Source organism: Dromiciops gliroides, chromosome 1, assembly GCF_019393635.1.
Source record: "Dromiciops gliroides isolate mDroGli1 chromosome 1, mDroGli1.pri, whole genome shotgun sequence".
Lineage (NCBI taxonomy): Eukaryota > Metazoa > Chordata > Mammalia > Microbiotheria > Microbiotheriidae > Dromiciops > Dromiciops gliroides.
The window spans coordinates 761,218,982-761,232,735 of NC_057861.1; the positions used below are offsets into that span (position 1 = coordinate 761,218,982).

Below are 13,754 nucleotides of genomic sequence, written 5' to 3' on the forward strand. Positions count from 1 at the left end.
GAAGCTGCCAGTCTGTTTCCATCAGCCCTTCCACGCCTTCCTTTATCATAGGGGTCCTGGGCCACTGTGCCCTCCTTGCTCTGGGGCCACTATTCACACAAGGTCTTCCTCTTCATTTTTCATTTCCACTGTTAGCTCCCCATCTGCCTTTCCCTCGCCCCCACCCCACCCCACCGCCATTCCTCAGAACAGACAAGAAAAAGAGGGGAAGGTTTAGCCAGGCCCACGCCTCCACTCCCCCCAGCCCCAACCCCCCCCCCCCCCACAGACACACCCCGAGCAAAGAAAATGGGAGACTTCTTCCAGCTCTCGTCTGGGGCCAAACCCAGCCACCATCGTTTCCCAGCTGGGGTTGGTTTACTGCAGCCATCTGGGACCCACTTCCTTCACTGTGCATCAGTTCAGAGAAGTCTGCTCGTGAGTCTCTGTATTCTCCCTAGTCACTGTTCCTTTCAGCGATCTCACTGCATTCATCTAACACAGCAGTTTTAACCATCTCCCAGTCAAAGGCGTCCATCTGAAATGTCAGGGTCTATGGGACGCTTCTTTTGGTCACTGGCCTTTCTTGGGGCATGGGGCATGGGGGCATGGGGGCATGGGGCCGCACTGGGAAGCTCTGAGCTAAGTATCCGTCTACCGCCAGGCATGTGCCTCCAAGGAGCTTCGTCCCAAGGAAAGCCACAGTGACCTGTCCAGTGTTCCTCCCGGAGGTGAGGCCAGGGCCACCCAAGAAGGGTCAGAGTCCACCTACCAAGCAAAGTCATTCAAGCAGCACGGGGGCAGATGGTGACCTTTCACTGCCTGGGCTAGGACAGGACACCTAAGTGCCTTGAAGCCGGCCAAGTCCCTGCCCCTAATCTGGACCCCAAGTCTAGTCCTGGCTCTATCCTTAATGAGCAGCGCAGGACTGGAGCCAAGGTCAGTCTGTCCTCTCTGGGCCTGCATTTCCTCCAAGTGCAGAATAAGACTGGAGTCAATCCAGCTCTAAAAATGGCAGTATCCATGAGTCCCCTAGAACTCCCTGGAGCTGCTCCTCCAGGAGGCCCTAAACAGCCCTTCTAAACACCCTAAGAACATTCAGGCCTGAACAGCCGGTCAGCCGGTCTTCATGCTGCATTTATTGGTACTGCCTCACACCTATCAGACTGGCTGATATGACCGAAAAGGAAAATGAGAAATGTTGGAGAAGCTGTGGGAAAATTGGGACACTGAATCACTGTTGGTGGAGTTGTGATCTGATCCAGTCCTTCTGGAAAGCAATTTGGAACTATGCCCAGAGGCTATGGGACTGTACATACCCTAGTTATAGCAGCTCTCTTTGGGGTGGCAAAGAACTGGAAATGCAGGGGATGACTATCCATTGGGGAATGGATGAACTAATTATGGTCTATGAATGTCATGGAAAACTATTGTGCTGTAATAAATGATGAGCAGACAGATTTCAGAAAAACCTAGAGAGACTTGGGTGGACTGATGCTGAGTGATGTGAGCAGAACCAGGAGAACATTGCACACAGTATCAACAACATTGTGTGATGATCAACTGTGACAGACTTGGCTCTTCTCAGCAATGCAATGATCCAAGATAATGCCAAAGGACTCCAGAACTGCATGATCTATACGCAGACCGAACCTTGTGCTCTGATTCTTCTTTCACAACATGACTAACGCAGAAATATGTTTAATGTGATTGTCCATCTAGAACCTCTATTGGATTGCTTACCATCTTGGGGAGGGAAAGAGAAAAACTTGAACAAGTGTTGAAAACAATCTCTATATGTAACTGGAAAAAACCAAAATACTGTTAAGACTGAAAAGGCGACATTTATTTGTATCGTGCTTTCTCCCTTACATTCGAATGGACCGTAAAACCCTTGAGGGCAGGGGAGGCCTTCCTCCTGGTCTCTTAGCAGGATAAATGCCAGCTGGCCGAATGACTGCTTCACTGGAAGCCACAGGCACACGGGTGCTTCCTGACTCCAGATGGCTCAAGGTTAGGGCCTCAGGGGAGCTCTGGTGACCTCTAGCCAGTTCCTTCCAATATTCAGCCCTGTCTAAGGATTGACTGGATTAGCAGAGGTCACTGATGTCACTGACCTGTCAAGGAGCCACAAGAATGCCCTACACAAAAAATGAACCATCCAACTTCCAAAGTGGGGAAGAAGGGGCTTCTTCAAAATGGCGGCTAGGTGGGGCAGTGGATAAAGCACTGGCCCTGGATTCAGGAGAACCTGAGTTCAGATCCAACCTCAGACACTTGACACTTACTAGCTGTGTGACCCTAGGCAAGTCACTTAACCCTCATTGCCCTGCCCCCCAAAAAAAAAGGCAGCTGACCTCAATTCCTGGGACAATTCTGGTGCCCACTCCCATCTCCAGAATGACTGGCTGATCCAGCCTATTCCCATCAAGAGGCACCAGACACACCCAACTGGACACACCCTGTCAGGATGCAGTTGAGCCAACAGGCTTGTGGCTTCATCAGAACAATAGGAGATGTGTCTTGGAAGATGCTAAACAAATCAGAGTGCTTGGCATGGAGTCGGTCACAAGGCAGACACTGATAAATGTTTATTGGCAGGAACTCTGCTAAGGCATGAAAAGAACCCTGATAGAAACAGAACGGCGCCTGTCCTCAGGGAGACACACGCAGGGCACAGATAAAGACAAAATTATGTCATGTGCAAGAAGACCCTCCCAACGGAGGTCGTGCCTGACCAGAGCATTTGAGGGAGCTAGGAAGTGAAGAGGCAAGGGGGAAGAGCAAGGGTGCTCCAGACTGGAGGACGCTCCAGATACGGTCATCAGCCTAGGGGCCAACGGTCAAGCCCAGACCACAGGGGGCTTTCCATGGTGGCCTGAGGAGGCAACGGGAAGCCGGCTCAAGGATTCTGAGTGTGGGAGGGACAAGGTCAGAAAGCACCTGAGAAAGGCCCCGCGCCAGAGTCAGAGTCGTGTGAGCGCAAGAGCTCCCCTCCGTCTCAGCTCCGGGTGCCTGCCCCAGCCCCCCTCCTCATCTCCTCATCACAGCTCCCTTGGCTGCCTCCGGGTCCCAGCGAACATCTCCTCTTCACAGGAGCCTTTCCCAACCCTCTGAAGTCCACTTCCTGTTCTCCCTGACTAAGAATGCTGGCACTCAATTTGCCTGTGGTTTCTCTGATAGACCATAAGCCCCTTGAGGCCAGGGATGGCCTTGCCTCTGTCCTAAGAGTCTGGGGACATGGCGGCGTGCTCAGTCAGTCTGTCCTAGAGGACTGAGGACAGTGGAGCCGGAGTCCAGTCTGCAGAGGAGGGATGGATGGGGCGGAAGGGCTGGCGAAACAAGAGCAGAGACAGAGGAGATGGGAGGCCAGCGGCACCATCGCCCTGCTTCCAGCCTCACTCGCTGGGGAAGGATGAGGAACGGCAATGACTCGTGCAAGGCACCTGCCCACAGATCTCCTTCAGCTTCCAGGTGGGAAGTACAGCGGCCAGAAAACCAGGCAGAGACCATTCTGTTTCTCACACATGGCACCAAGCTGCCCACACTGTGACAGTGTGAGGTGTCCCAGGACACTGGCCGGCAGGCTCTGCGGGACAGTCTCTGATCAAAAGAATCTTCAGGGGCGGCTGGTGGTGCAGTGGATAGAGCACCAGCCCTGGATTCTGGAGGACCTGAGTTCAAATCCGGCCTCACACACTTGACACTTACTAGCTGTGTGACCCTGGGCAAGTCACTTAACCCCCACTGCCCTGCAAAAAAAACCCAAAAAACAAAAGAATCTCCTTCAAGTCAATTCCATGGCAACAGACACAGCTTTAAACCAATGCTAGCTCAGGGACAGTTCCCATGGGGGCTGCCTGTGTGAGAGCCAAGAGGACACAGCCAGCACCTCCCAAAGGCTCCTATTACAAGGCGCCCTTCTGAAAAGGAGTCACGTGTACACGAATATTTATATTTATATTTGTGGTGGCAAAGAATTGGAAATCAAGGGGATGCCCATCAGGTGGGGAATGGCTGAACAAGTGGTGGTATGTGAATGTAATGGAATACTATTGTGCTGTAAGAAACCATGAGCAGGTGGAGTTCAGAGAAACCTGCAAAGACTGACATGAACTGATGCTGAGTGAAGGGAGCAGAACCAGAAGAACATTGTACACAGTAACAGCAACACTGTGGGATGATCAGCTGTGCTAGACTTAGCTTTTCTCAGCTATACAATGATCCAAGACATTTCCAAAGGACTCATGATAGGAAATGCTGTCCACACCCAAAAAAGAACTGTGAGGTCACTTAACCCTCACTGCCCCACCGAAAAAAAAGAACTGTGGAATATGAATGCAGATTGAACCATCTTGTTTATACTTTTTCTTTTTTTTTTCCCTTTCTTGAGGTTTTCCCCTTTTATTCTGATTCTTCTTCCACAACATGACTGATGTGGAAAAAAGTTTAATGTAATTGTACACATATAACATATCAGGGACCTGGCCAGCTCCCCCACTCTCTGTGAGCCTTTCCCCCCAATTTTTGGGCTTTCTTCTCAGCCCTGCAGAAGAGAGCCACAGGGGTTCCCACATTTTTCCCTCTTACATCATCCTCTTTGGGTTTGACAAAGATTCACTCCCAAGCTTGTACAGACTAGATAACCCCTGAGTGTGTGTAATTTAAGATTCTAAATGTGGATTCTAATCTGTTCCCCCAGTTTTGAGGGAAACTGACTAAAATCATTGATAAAACGAGTTTAGGTTTTTAAGGGTTTATTGGAAAATAGAAAAAGATTGAGAACAGAATTCCAACAGCCTGGCATTCCTATCTTTCCTCAAATTTCCTGTGAAGCCCTCTGCCGCCACCACCACTAAGTCAGGAACCCAAAAGCCCAAGAGCTCTCCGCCCAGGATTCCCTCTCCTCCTTCCTGTCTCCTCCCAGAAAATAAGAGGGCTCCTCAAGTTGATTGGCTGGTAGCCTTAGCTAGACCAGCCCCATGAGCAAACGTCATTTCCTGACGCCAAGGAAAAGCCTACGATGCTCTGAGCATTTTTCCCTCATGGTGGAGGCTTTCCCACAGCAAGGTCTTCTCAGTAGGTGGCATCATTCAAATCATTACCAAGTGACAGTCACTGATGGGGAAGGGGAAGGTCTTCACATTGTGAGGGTCTTTTGTCTACTCTGGCCTGCCTCCTCCCAGATGTAGCATCCAGAGCAGCTCAATGTGACCTGCCTTTGCTTAAGACATTGCTCAGTCTCAGGCCCCAACCAAGACTCACTAGACCATTCTTGGTCTGTCAGGAGCTAGGGGGTAGAAGCGAAGAACATGTCAACGAACATTTGGTGAAAGCTGCATTCAGACCTTGCCCCCGGCCTTCAAGCTGTGACCAGATAGCCCATCTGAGCCCTGGCATTCACTTTTCTTATCCATAAAATGAAGGCCATCCATGGCCCCCCACATCACAGGGACTGTTAGGGAGCTAAGAAAATCTGGAGGCCAACTGAGCGTGTCAGTGACTCACCTTAAGGAGGAAGGGTCAGAAGGCCCAGACACCTGGTGGGATCCTCCAAAAACTGGGCAGAGCCACAGTTTCTATTACATACATGTGCAGTGTGTCTACATCCATAAATACACATACCTACGTATAGGTACATGTACTCCACCCGTGGCTCTCATGTGTGTACTTATGTACACATGCATGTCCACACAAGAAATGCAGAAGAGGAGGACTGTGAGCTAACAATGGGGTCCCGCTCCCTCTTCCTCCCTGAGGCTCTTGGCCAGCTGCACAATGGTAGCCCGGCCCCTGGAAGAAGGGTTCACAGTCCAAACCAGCCATTCCATCGCAGCCCCACCCCCACACTGTCCTGTTTGTTCCAATCCCCAACGACACCTGGGTGCCATGCACACATCACTGCCAGAGGCCCTGGAAGCTTTGACCTAGTGTCTACCCCTTTAGCTCCCCCCAATGCAGCTCACAACCAGCCTCTATACTGGGGGCTGCCTAGCCCCAGGGGACAAAGATCCCCCACAGGAGCTCGACACCCAACTGATGGGTCCCCTCCCCATTCCCAGGATAATGAAGCTTCACGACCAGGTTCTAGTTCCAACCCCCTGCACGCAAGCCTACCAACTCCCAAAGTCACACCCCCCCCCCTCACTGGCTCTCTGGAGAACACAGTGCTCTCGCCTTTCTCATTCCTACCATCTTCTACACCCTCTGAGACCACCTCCCAGGCTTCCCATTTCTCACATGACCCCCTGTCCACGGCAGGGGAGTGGGATTACCCTCGCTCTCCACTAGCACCAGCCCTCAGTGACCTCTCTGGGGAGTTCTTCATCCCATACTTCCCACCCCATCGAGATTCTCAGAGTGTTTCTCTCCCAGTCTCCCCAAGCCAGTGCCCCTGCCTCTACGGGTTCAGTGCCAGGCTAACAGGCTCTCTGCTCTCTTGACTCTGCCCTCAACTAGGGACTCAACAAAACCCCCCAACCTCCACATCCCGGCACTTAGTCACTTCCCATGACTTATTCCTCTCTCGACATAGCTGGGGATGAATAAGTACTTGGGCAATGACTGACTCCTGAAAAACAACAGGAGTTAAGCCATTTGGACTGGAAGCCCTTTCACTTTGAATGTCCTTGGCTGCAGATCCCCAGGGTGGCGCCAGCCACGGCTAATGACTGGCCAGAACACGCCCAGAACAACTCCCTCGGAGCAGCCTGGCGGAGGCAGCACAAAAGGAGGAGCCGCTGTTCCTGGGCCTGACTGCTCAGGAGCTTGTCTCCACAACCCATTTCCTCATTGTTCTGTGATTTCCCTGGGTGATCTTACCTGCTCCCTAGGGGCCTTCCATCTCCCACTGCCTGTTACTTTTAGACACCTCAATGTCACAGGCATCTTAAGCTTCACAGCCCCAAGCAGAGCCCTCATCTTCCTCCAACCTCCTCCCCCGCCTCCCCCTCTGCCCCCGTCCTCCCAGAGCCTCATGCTCACACCCTAGGACTCACCCCCTATCGCCAAGCTGCTCCTGAGACCTGTTCACTGGGGGACGGAGCCAAGATGGCGGAGGAAAGGCAATAAACACTCAGACTTCCTGACACAATTACTCCAAAAACACTCCACACACAGCCAGAAAACCACTCCTGGAGCAGCAGAACCCACGAAAAGACAGCTGAGATTGTTTTCCAGCCAAAGACACCACGGAAGTTTGGCAGAAGGGGGAGCAGGGCCTGCCATCCCACCACAGCCCCAGGCAGGCTGCACCAGAGAAACTTACCCCCAGCCTCCGAATCAGCTGCAGGGCCGGCACCTTCTGGAACTAAGCTCACGGTCTGGTCAGGGGGAGTCTATGGGGGTGTATGCAGGAGCTAAGGGGGGCTTTGGGTGTCCTACCCCAGCAGGAAACCAGGAAGAAACCTTGAGCGGTGGCAGCCCAGGTGGGGGAGGGGACAGGCTTGTTGGGGCTAGCAGCCACGGCACATAAAGTTTGGCTGCCTGGTTGACTGGCAAGTTGGCCTGGGGTCATCTATGGACCAGAGAAAGGGCCAGGCGAGTAAAGAAACCGCCCCGCATTAGATCACAACACCAGGAGGGCCTGCTGACTCCTTGCTCCCAAGCCCGGTGCTCTCCCCCTCCTCACGACCGCCCCCCTCACACGCCTGTTTCTAGCATCACTCTGGCCAACAAAACCCTTGCCCACGGCCAACACCAATGTGACTGAAGGCCAGCAGCTAACTTCCAAAACCGTGCAGCACCAACTCCCGGCTCAGAGGAGACCCAGCCTTCTTTCCCCAGCCGAACGGGGTTCCTGCGAGCCTGGGCCTACCCACCGCAATCCAAGAGATCCCTCCCTGACTCCCAGCCCCGGCCCAGACAAAGGCCAGGCCCTCCACAAGTGAGGAGAGGCTTCAGCTCGTGGGGAACATCTGTCCGTCCACCTCATCAGAGGCCGTTTTGTTGGGGCACAAAAGACACAGAAACCCACAAGAGAGAGTGCCCAGGGCTTCAGCCAGGGCTCTGTGGCTTCCTCCCACCAACCTCTTTGGGCATTGTCTGTCCGTTCCCTTGGGAATGACCCATGGGGTCCCCAGCATCCACAGCTCTCTACTAAGGCACATTTCCCCCCAAAGCTGTTACAGCAGATACATCTGACTCACTCCCGGTAATAAACTCTCATGTTTGAAACTAAATGCCAAGGAAGTGGGAGTGAGGTGGTCTCTGCATCGGCCGGTGGGGTTGGGTTTGTCTGCTCAATTATTAAGGCATTTAATGAACGCTCATTGACTTGACTTAACTTTCTTCAATTCCAGGTCAAGGGCTGGCGTCCGGAGGAGACCCACTAAGGACTGCTTGATAAACAGAAGCATCAGCATAGCCTGCCAATGGCCCTCCCACCAAAGGAGCCGTCTTTAATACTGCGACCCTGAGACCTGACCCTGCCCTTCTCCAGCTGCCTGGCATCACAAAATAAAGTAGGAGACAGGAGACAGTGTGGCTGAAGGGCTGCGTGCCCCCGGGCAGCTAGGGAGCACTATGGATAGAGCACTGGCCCCGGAGTCAGGAGACCCAAGTTCAAATCTCACCTCAGACACTCACTAGCTGTGTGACCCTGGGCAAGTCACTTAGCCCCCTTGCCTTAAACATCAGGGGCCATCTCCAGGCATCCTGATGTATATATTACCACCAGACCCAGATGCTCTGAAGGAGGGTGAGGCTGGTGACCGTGCACAGTCCTGCCTCACTTCAATCCAGTAAACTGCAAATCGTGACATCCCCGCCAATGTCACAGTCATTCATCCAGGGCCTTTTCAACAAGCCCTGGATGTGGGCGAGCACAGTGTCCCCTCCTCCATCAGGCCCCGAGCTGGCCCCAGCTGTGCTGGAAGTCTGCTCCAGAAGCTGGGCCATCTAGTCGACTCAGACACCCCAAGTCAGGCACAGCCTAGAGACCTGGGAAGTCCAGTGGAACACTACTGCCGTCTCCCCTTGAGTGAGGCCCTCCCAGGAAGGGCCAGCCAAGGTGATGCCCTTGAACCCAGGGACACACTTGGCCCACAGGAGTGAGAGCACGGGCCATCACGTCCAAGGCACCCCCTTACGTGCTCCGACTTGGCGCCCTACATGGTGGCCCACAAGTGACTTACCCCGTGATGGACGTAATTCTCCCCAAAAAACTCTGTCATGACATTTTTGCCAAAGTCCACTATGTTCTGCAGATGGCGAAATATTTCCTCCGAAGTCTGTAAAAGACAAGGGTGACGATGAGACATCCAGAATTCCTTCCCTGGGAATAACCCTTCTTTATCTGCAATCGGCCAAGACCAACAGCGAGCAGCAGAGCTGCTCCTGGGGCAGACCCAGCTTCATGCAGACAAAGCAATGAGGCGCCAGCCCCTCAGGGTCACAGAACCGAAGGGAGGGGCAGGGGTACAGGGTGGAGGCAGGGGCAGGAATGGGGATAGAGGCAGGGGATGGAGGCAGGGGGCAGGGGCTCACACCCTGGGCAATCTCTAAGGTGCTTTCTCACAGACTCCCGTCTGCCCTTGGCCATCCATCTGCCTGCTCATCCATGGGCCGAGGAGCTCAGGGTCTCCCCCCCTTCTCAGCCAATTCAACAGGAAGGAGCCGTGTGCCAGTTCTTTGTTCTAAGGCAAACAGGCCCCAAGAAGTCAAGCCGCACTGGTAGCAAAGCCAATGAAGCCAGCAGAAACCCAGCTGCCAGAAAAGAGATTTAGGGCACGGGCATCCAAGCTGGCTTAGGAAGCAAAATGTGGGGGTACCAGGGTTCCAACCGTACTTGCTTCGCAGTGGGAGGGCACTGCCCACCCAGCCGGGCCTCTGCCTTGCCCGCTCTACTCAAGGTGCTCTGGTCAAAGTCCCTTCCTGTCAGCTCAAGCAAGTCTCTAAGGTCCTTGCCCTTGGGGGGCACTTCTCACCACTGGGCCGCCCTTCCCTGCCCGGTGGCTCAGGCCATACCCCTCACTCCTCCCCTCCCAAGTCTGCTCCTCCACACCTCTACCTCAGCCCCTCTTCTCTCTCCACAAGCTCTGCCATGGCCACCCTCGCCCACAGCCACCCTGTCCATGAGCCACAGCTCTCCGGTCCGCCGTTCCAGCCCCGCGCACCTTGAGCCCAACTCCCGTGGTCCTCATCATCTTTCCTCAAAGACTAACCCTTCTTCCAAGGTCCCTCCTCTCTTTGCGGCCCCACTACCTTCCAAGCCACCCTAGTGTGTACCTTGAAGGTGCCTTGGACTCCTCCCCCCCCCCCCCCCCCCCCCCCCCCCCCGTGCCGCAGCCCTGTCGTAGTCAGTTCTGCTCCCACAAGCCCTCTCCCATGGCCTCTCCCTGTTCCAGTCCCACCAATATTGCCCTCCTCCTAAACTCTCGCGCCGGGCCCCCCACCTCCACTGTGCTCGGCCTCTCTCCTCTTGGTCCTGCGCACCGCCACCAGGAGCCCCCACTCCTCAAACAAACTTGGTCGAGCCTCCCCCCTCTCTCCAAGGGCAGCTCAGCTGTCACCTCCTCCATGAAGCCTGCTCTGATTCCAACTGGAAATGAGCATCCCCCTTCAAACTTCAGGGCCAGATTCTGAGTCTCCTTCACCTGACCACAATCTTGCCCACGCCGGCCTCCCTGCCTCCATACATGTTCTCTGTCTTCTCGCCTCCCACATCAAATCTCTAGCACTCTGAGGGCAGACAGTGATGGGTCTCTTCTCTCCCTACTTTGCAAGCTTCTGGCCATCGCCCTGATCTCCTGCTGGATGGAGCCCTTCTCCCGGCCCTGCTCTCTTCCTCTCGACATTCATACCCCGCAGTCAAGGCCCCAAATCCTCTTCTGTCCCAGCCCCTTCGGGGCAGCTCCATCTCCCAGGCTGAGCCCCTGAGGTCCTTCCTCGCTCACTCCTTCCTGGGGCCCCAGGACTCACTGAACGTCCAATCCTCCCAATCTTGGGGTTCTCTTTTACTCTTCCCTCTACCTCTGCAACGTCTCGTACTCTCGGAACTTCTCTAAGTCCATGAGGATCAAAAGAGGAAGTGTCTGCAGAGACGTGGCCAGCCCACACAGACCTCAGCCAGTGCGAGAGAGTGGTGGAATGATGGTGCCACTTCCCACTGCCACCACCCCTACCCAGGAACTCATCTTGGCTTCTTCTCTAGCCCTCATTCCCCACATCCAGTCAGCTATCAAAGCCTTCCTGCCCCTACTGTAAGCTCCGGCACGTGCCCCACCTCAGCGAGCTGCTCTCCACACCCAGGGTGCCCGGTGCAGCCACCCTCACCCATCTCTCTCCAGTCGATCCTACAGCACTACTGACAAAAAACCACCAGTGGCTCCTTGGTGCCTGCCAAATAAAACAGAACACATGGTGCTGGCTTTCACGGCCTTCCCTAACCTTCCTCGGGCCTAGCTGTCTAGCCTTACCTCACCCCACGTCACTCACCATTTCAGGTACTGCACCCCAGCCAAACTGGGGCCTCCCCATCCGGCCCTCACCCTGCCCCTGTGCCATCTCACTAAAGTCTGCTAGAGGCCTGCCCTTCTGCCAAGGCCCCACTGGGTGCCACTCGCCCACTGCCCCCAGAGGAAGTGAGCATCCCTGCTACGGCCAACAGTACTCTGTCTGTCCTTTGCTCCCCGCCACGTCCTACCTCCCAACAGGCTCTTCTTCTTGCGCATGCCACACTGCCCCATCCAACTACAATCTTCTTGTGGACAAGGACAGTGTGGCTCTCTATCTCAGCCGCCCCAGGCCTCAGAACAGTGCCTGGCACAAGCAGGTATTTAACTACTGGGGGCTACGGTCAATTCACCAAGCTATAGAACGCACTGGCCTTCTCCATGATGTAATTAGATTTAAGGGGCACATTTAGTGTCTGTGCTAAGAGAAGCAGCAGTGGACAGCAGAAAGAAAAAGAGCTTTGCAATCAAAAGCCCTAGGTTCAAATCTCTCTTCTGCCCCAGCCTGGGACCTGAGGCAAGTCACTTTCTTCCTAAGTCTGGGCCCCCTGGCACTAAGGTTGGGCCCAGATCCAATCACCCTTAATGGCTCCAGGCTGCTTCTGATGGTGCTTCTGACCTAAGGGGTCCTGGAGCAGAGACTGGGTGAGACCTTGGCTCAAGGCAAACCCTGAGCTCCAGGCCACCCCACCCCAAAGCCCCCAGAGCCTGTGCCTACCAAGGCATGAGCCCATCCAGCAAACAGCACATTCTGAGGAAATCCCAGTTCTGATCAGAAGCCAGGATAGCAGCACCTGATTTTCTAATGGCTTCACAAAACGTCAGTGCCAAAGGCCTTTAAGAGAAGAGAAGGTCTCCTGGCTCTGGCCCTGAGTCGGGGGAGGTGCCGTGCAGGGACTGTGTTCCGGGCAGGCCCAGAACCTGCTGAGCAGCAGCAGCTCATCTCCCTAGCTCCTCGATCCAGGCAGTAACCAGCAGGGGTACCAAGCAATCATGGGAGGCCCAAACAGCTGACCCACATCCCCCACCACACCAACCACCCAATCACAATAGGAGCCAGTGGCTGACTACACCCTAAAAAACACAGTCAAATAAGATGCAAGTGCATACATGTGTACACACACACACACACACACACACACACACACACACACACACCCTTACCTTATTCCTATTTGGTGGAAACTTCAAAAACCGTAGTACCACACAACGCTATTAAAAAAAAACCCAAAAAACAACATAATTAATATTTTTAAAATAACAATTAAAAACCACGAGCCAAGTTGGTCATAACTAGTCACGGCACAGTTGTTGGCCAGGTGAGCTGTCATCCTGGTGACTACAGGGTCCAGTCCCCAGCAGAGACACACTGCACTCACACAACTGTCCTCCCTCCTAAAAAACCGGAGCTTGCCAAAGCCTTGAGAATGGTCTCTCCACTTTGAGGAAGAGATGACAAGAGGAGGCGTAAGGAAAGTGCGACAAAGACAAACCTGGAGAAAACAGCTTGACTGGAATTCTTCAAACATTCCAAAGCTACATTCACAGCAGATCCGTTTTGACAAGGTAACTCGGTCACTCTTTTCCAGGACCTGTGTGTGCACAGACGGGCTTTTCCTTTCAGAGACCTTAGTGAGGACAGAGCCTGCAGATTTTTCCCAGAAAAGGGAAAACCCCAAAACTAAATCGAGAGAGAAATCAAATTCCCAGGCAACTTCTGAGGAAGCGAGCTCCCTGAAAGCGGGAGCCACTTAGCCAGAGCTGCCTCCTCCCCCAACAACACGGGCTTCACCAAGTTTGCAAAGCATCTTCCTGAGATGTGAAAAGCTCATCCTCTACCTCCCTACACCCAGGGCATCACTCACGGGCTCTGTCTCTCCTCTCTTCCTTCCCTGTCCATCTGTCCATCCATCCCTGAATCCCTCCTACTTCAGGATGGGCAGGAACACTTCCTCCTCCCCAAGGCACTCAGACTAGGTTGGCCTTGGCTACCTGCAGTGATGGCCCTGACCTTCCTAGGACCCCTCTCAATGCTGGCACCCTCCCTAGGGGCAGGGCCTGCTGCACCTTCAGCGGCACCTGCTGCACCTCAGGGCCTAGCACAGCTCCAGGTCCACAGTAGGCGCCTAATAAATGCTGACTGAATGAATGCGGCTCATCTGGAGGCCAGCACCTGGAATACTACCCAAGTCCTCAGAAGAGTTGGCGACCCCAGGCTTTTAATGGAGTGCCCCAGCCAGCGGCAAGCAAGGCCACGGGATGGAAATAAGCGCTTTCCATAGCATTGTAAGGCCAATTCTGCTTCCAAAGTCTGAGCTGAGG

General features: G+C 54.0%; 1 protein-coding gene across 1 annotated transcript in view; it reads right to left on the reverse strand.

Annotated features, from left to right (window-relative positions):
- The window catches only part of IPPK (inositol-pentakisphosphate 2-kinase), a 48,838-nt gene that overhangs the window by 22,474 nt on the left and 12,610 nt on the right, over positions 1 to 13,754 (reverse strand). Inside the window, 2 exon segments of the mRNA XM_043979488.1 lie at positions 9,114 to 9,209; positions 12,597 to 12,644. Of these exon segments, the coding sequence (XP_043835423.1) occupies positions 9,114 to 9,209; positions 12,597 to 12,644 (144 nt within the window).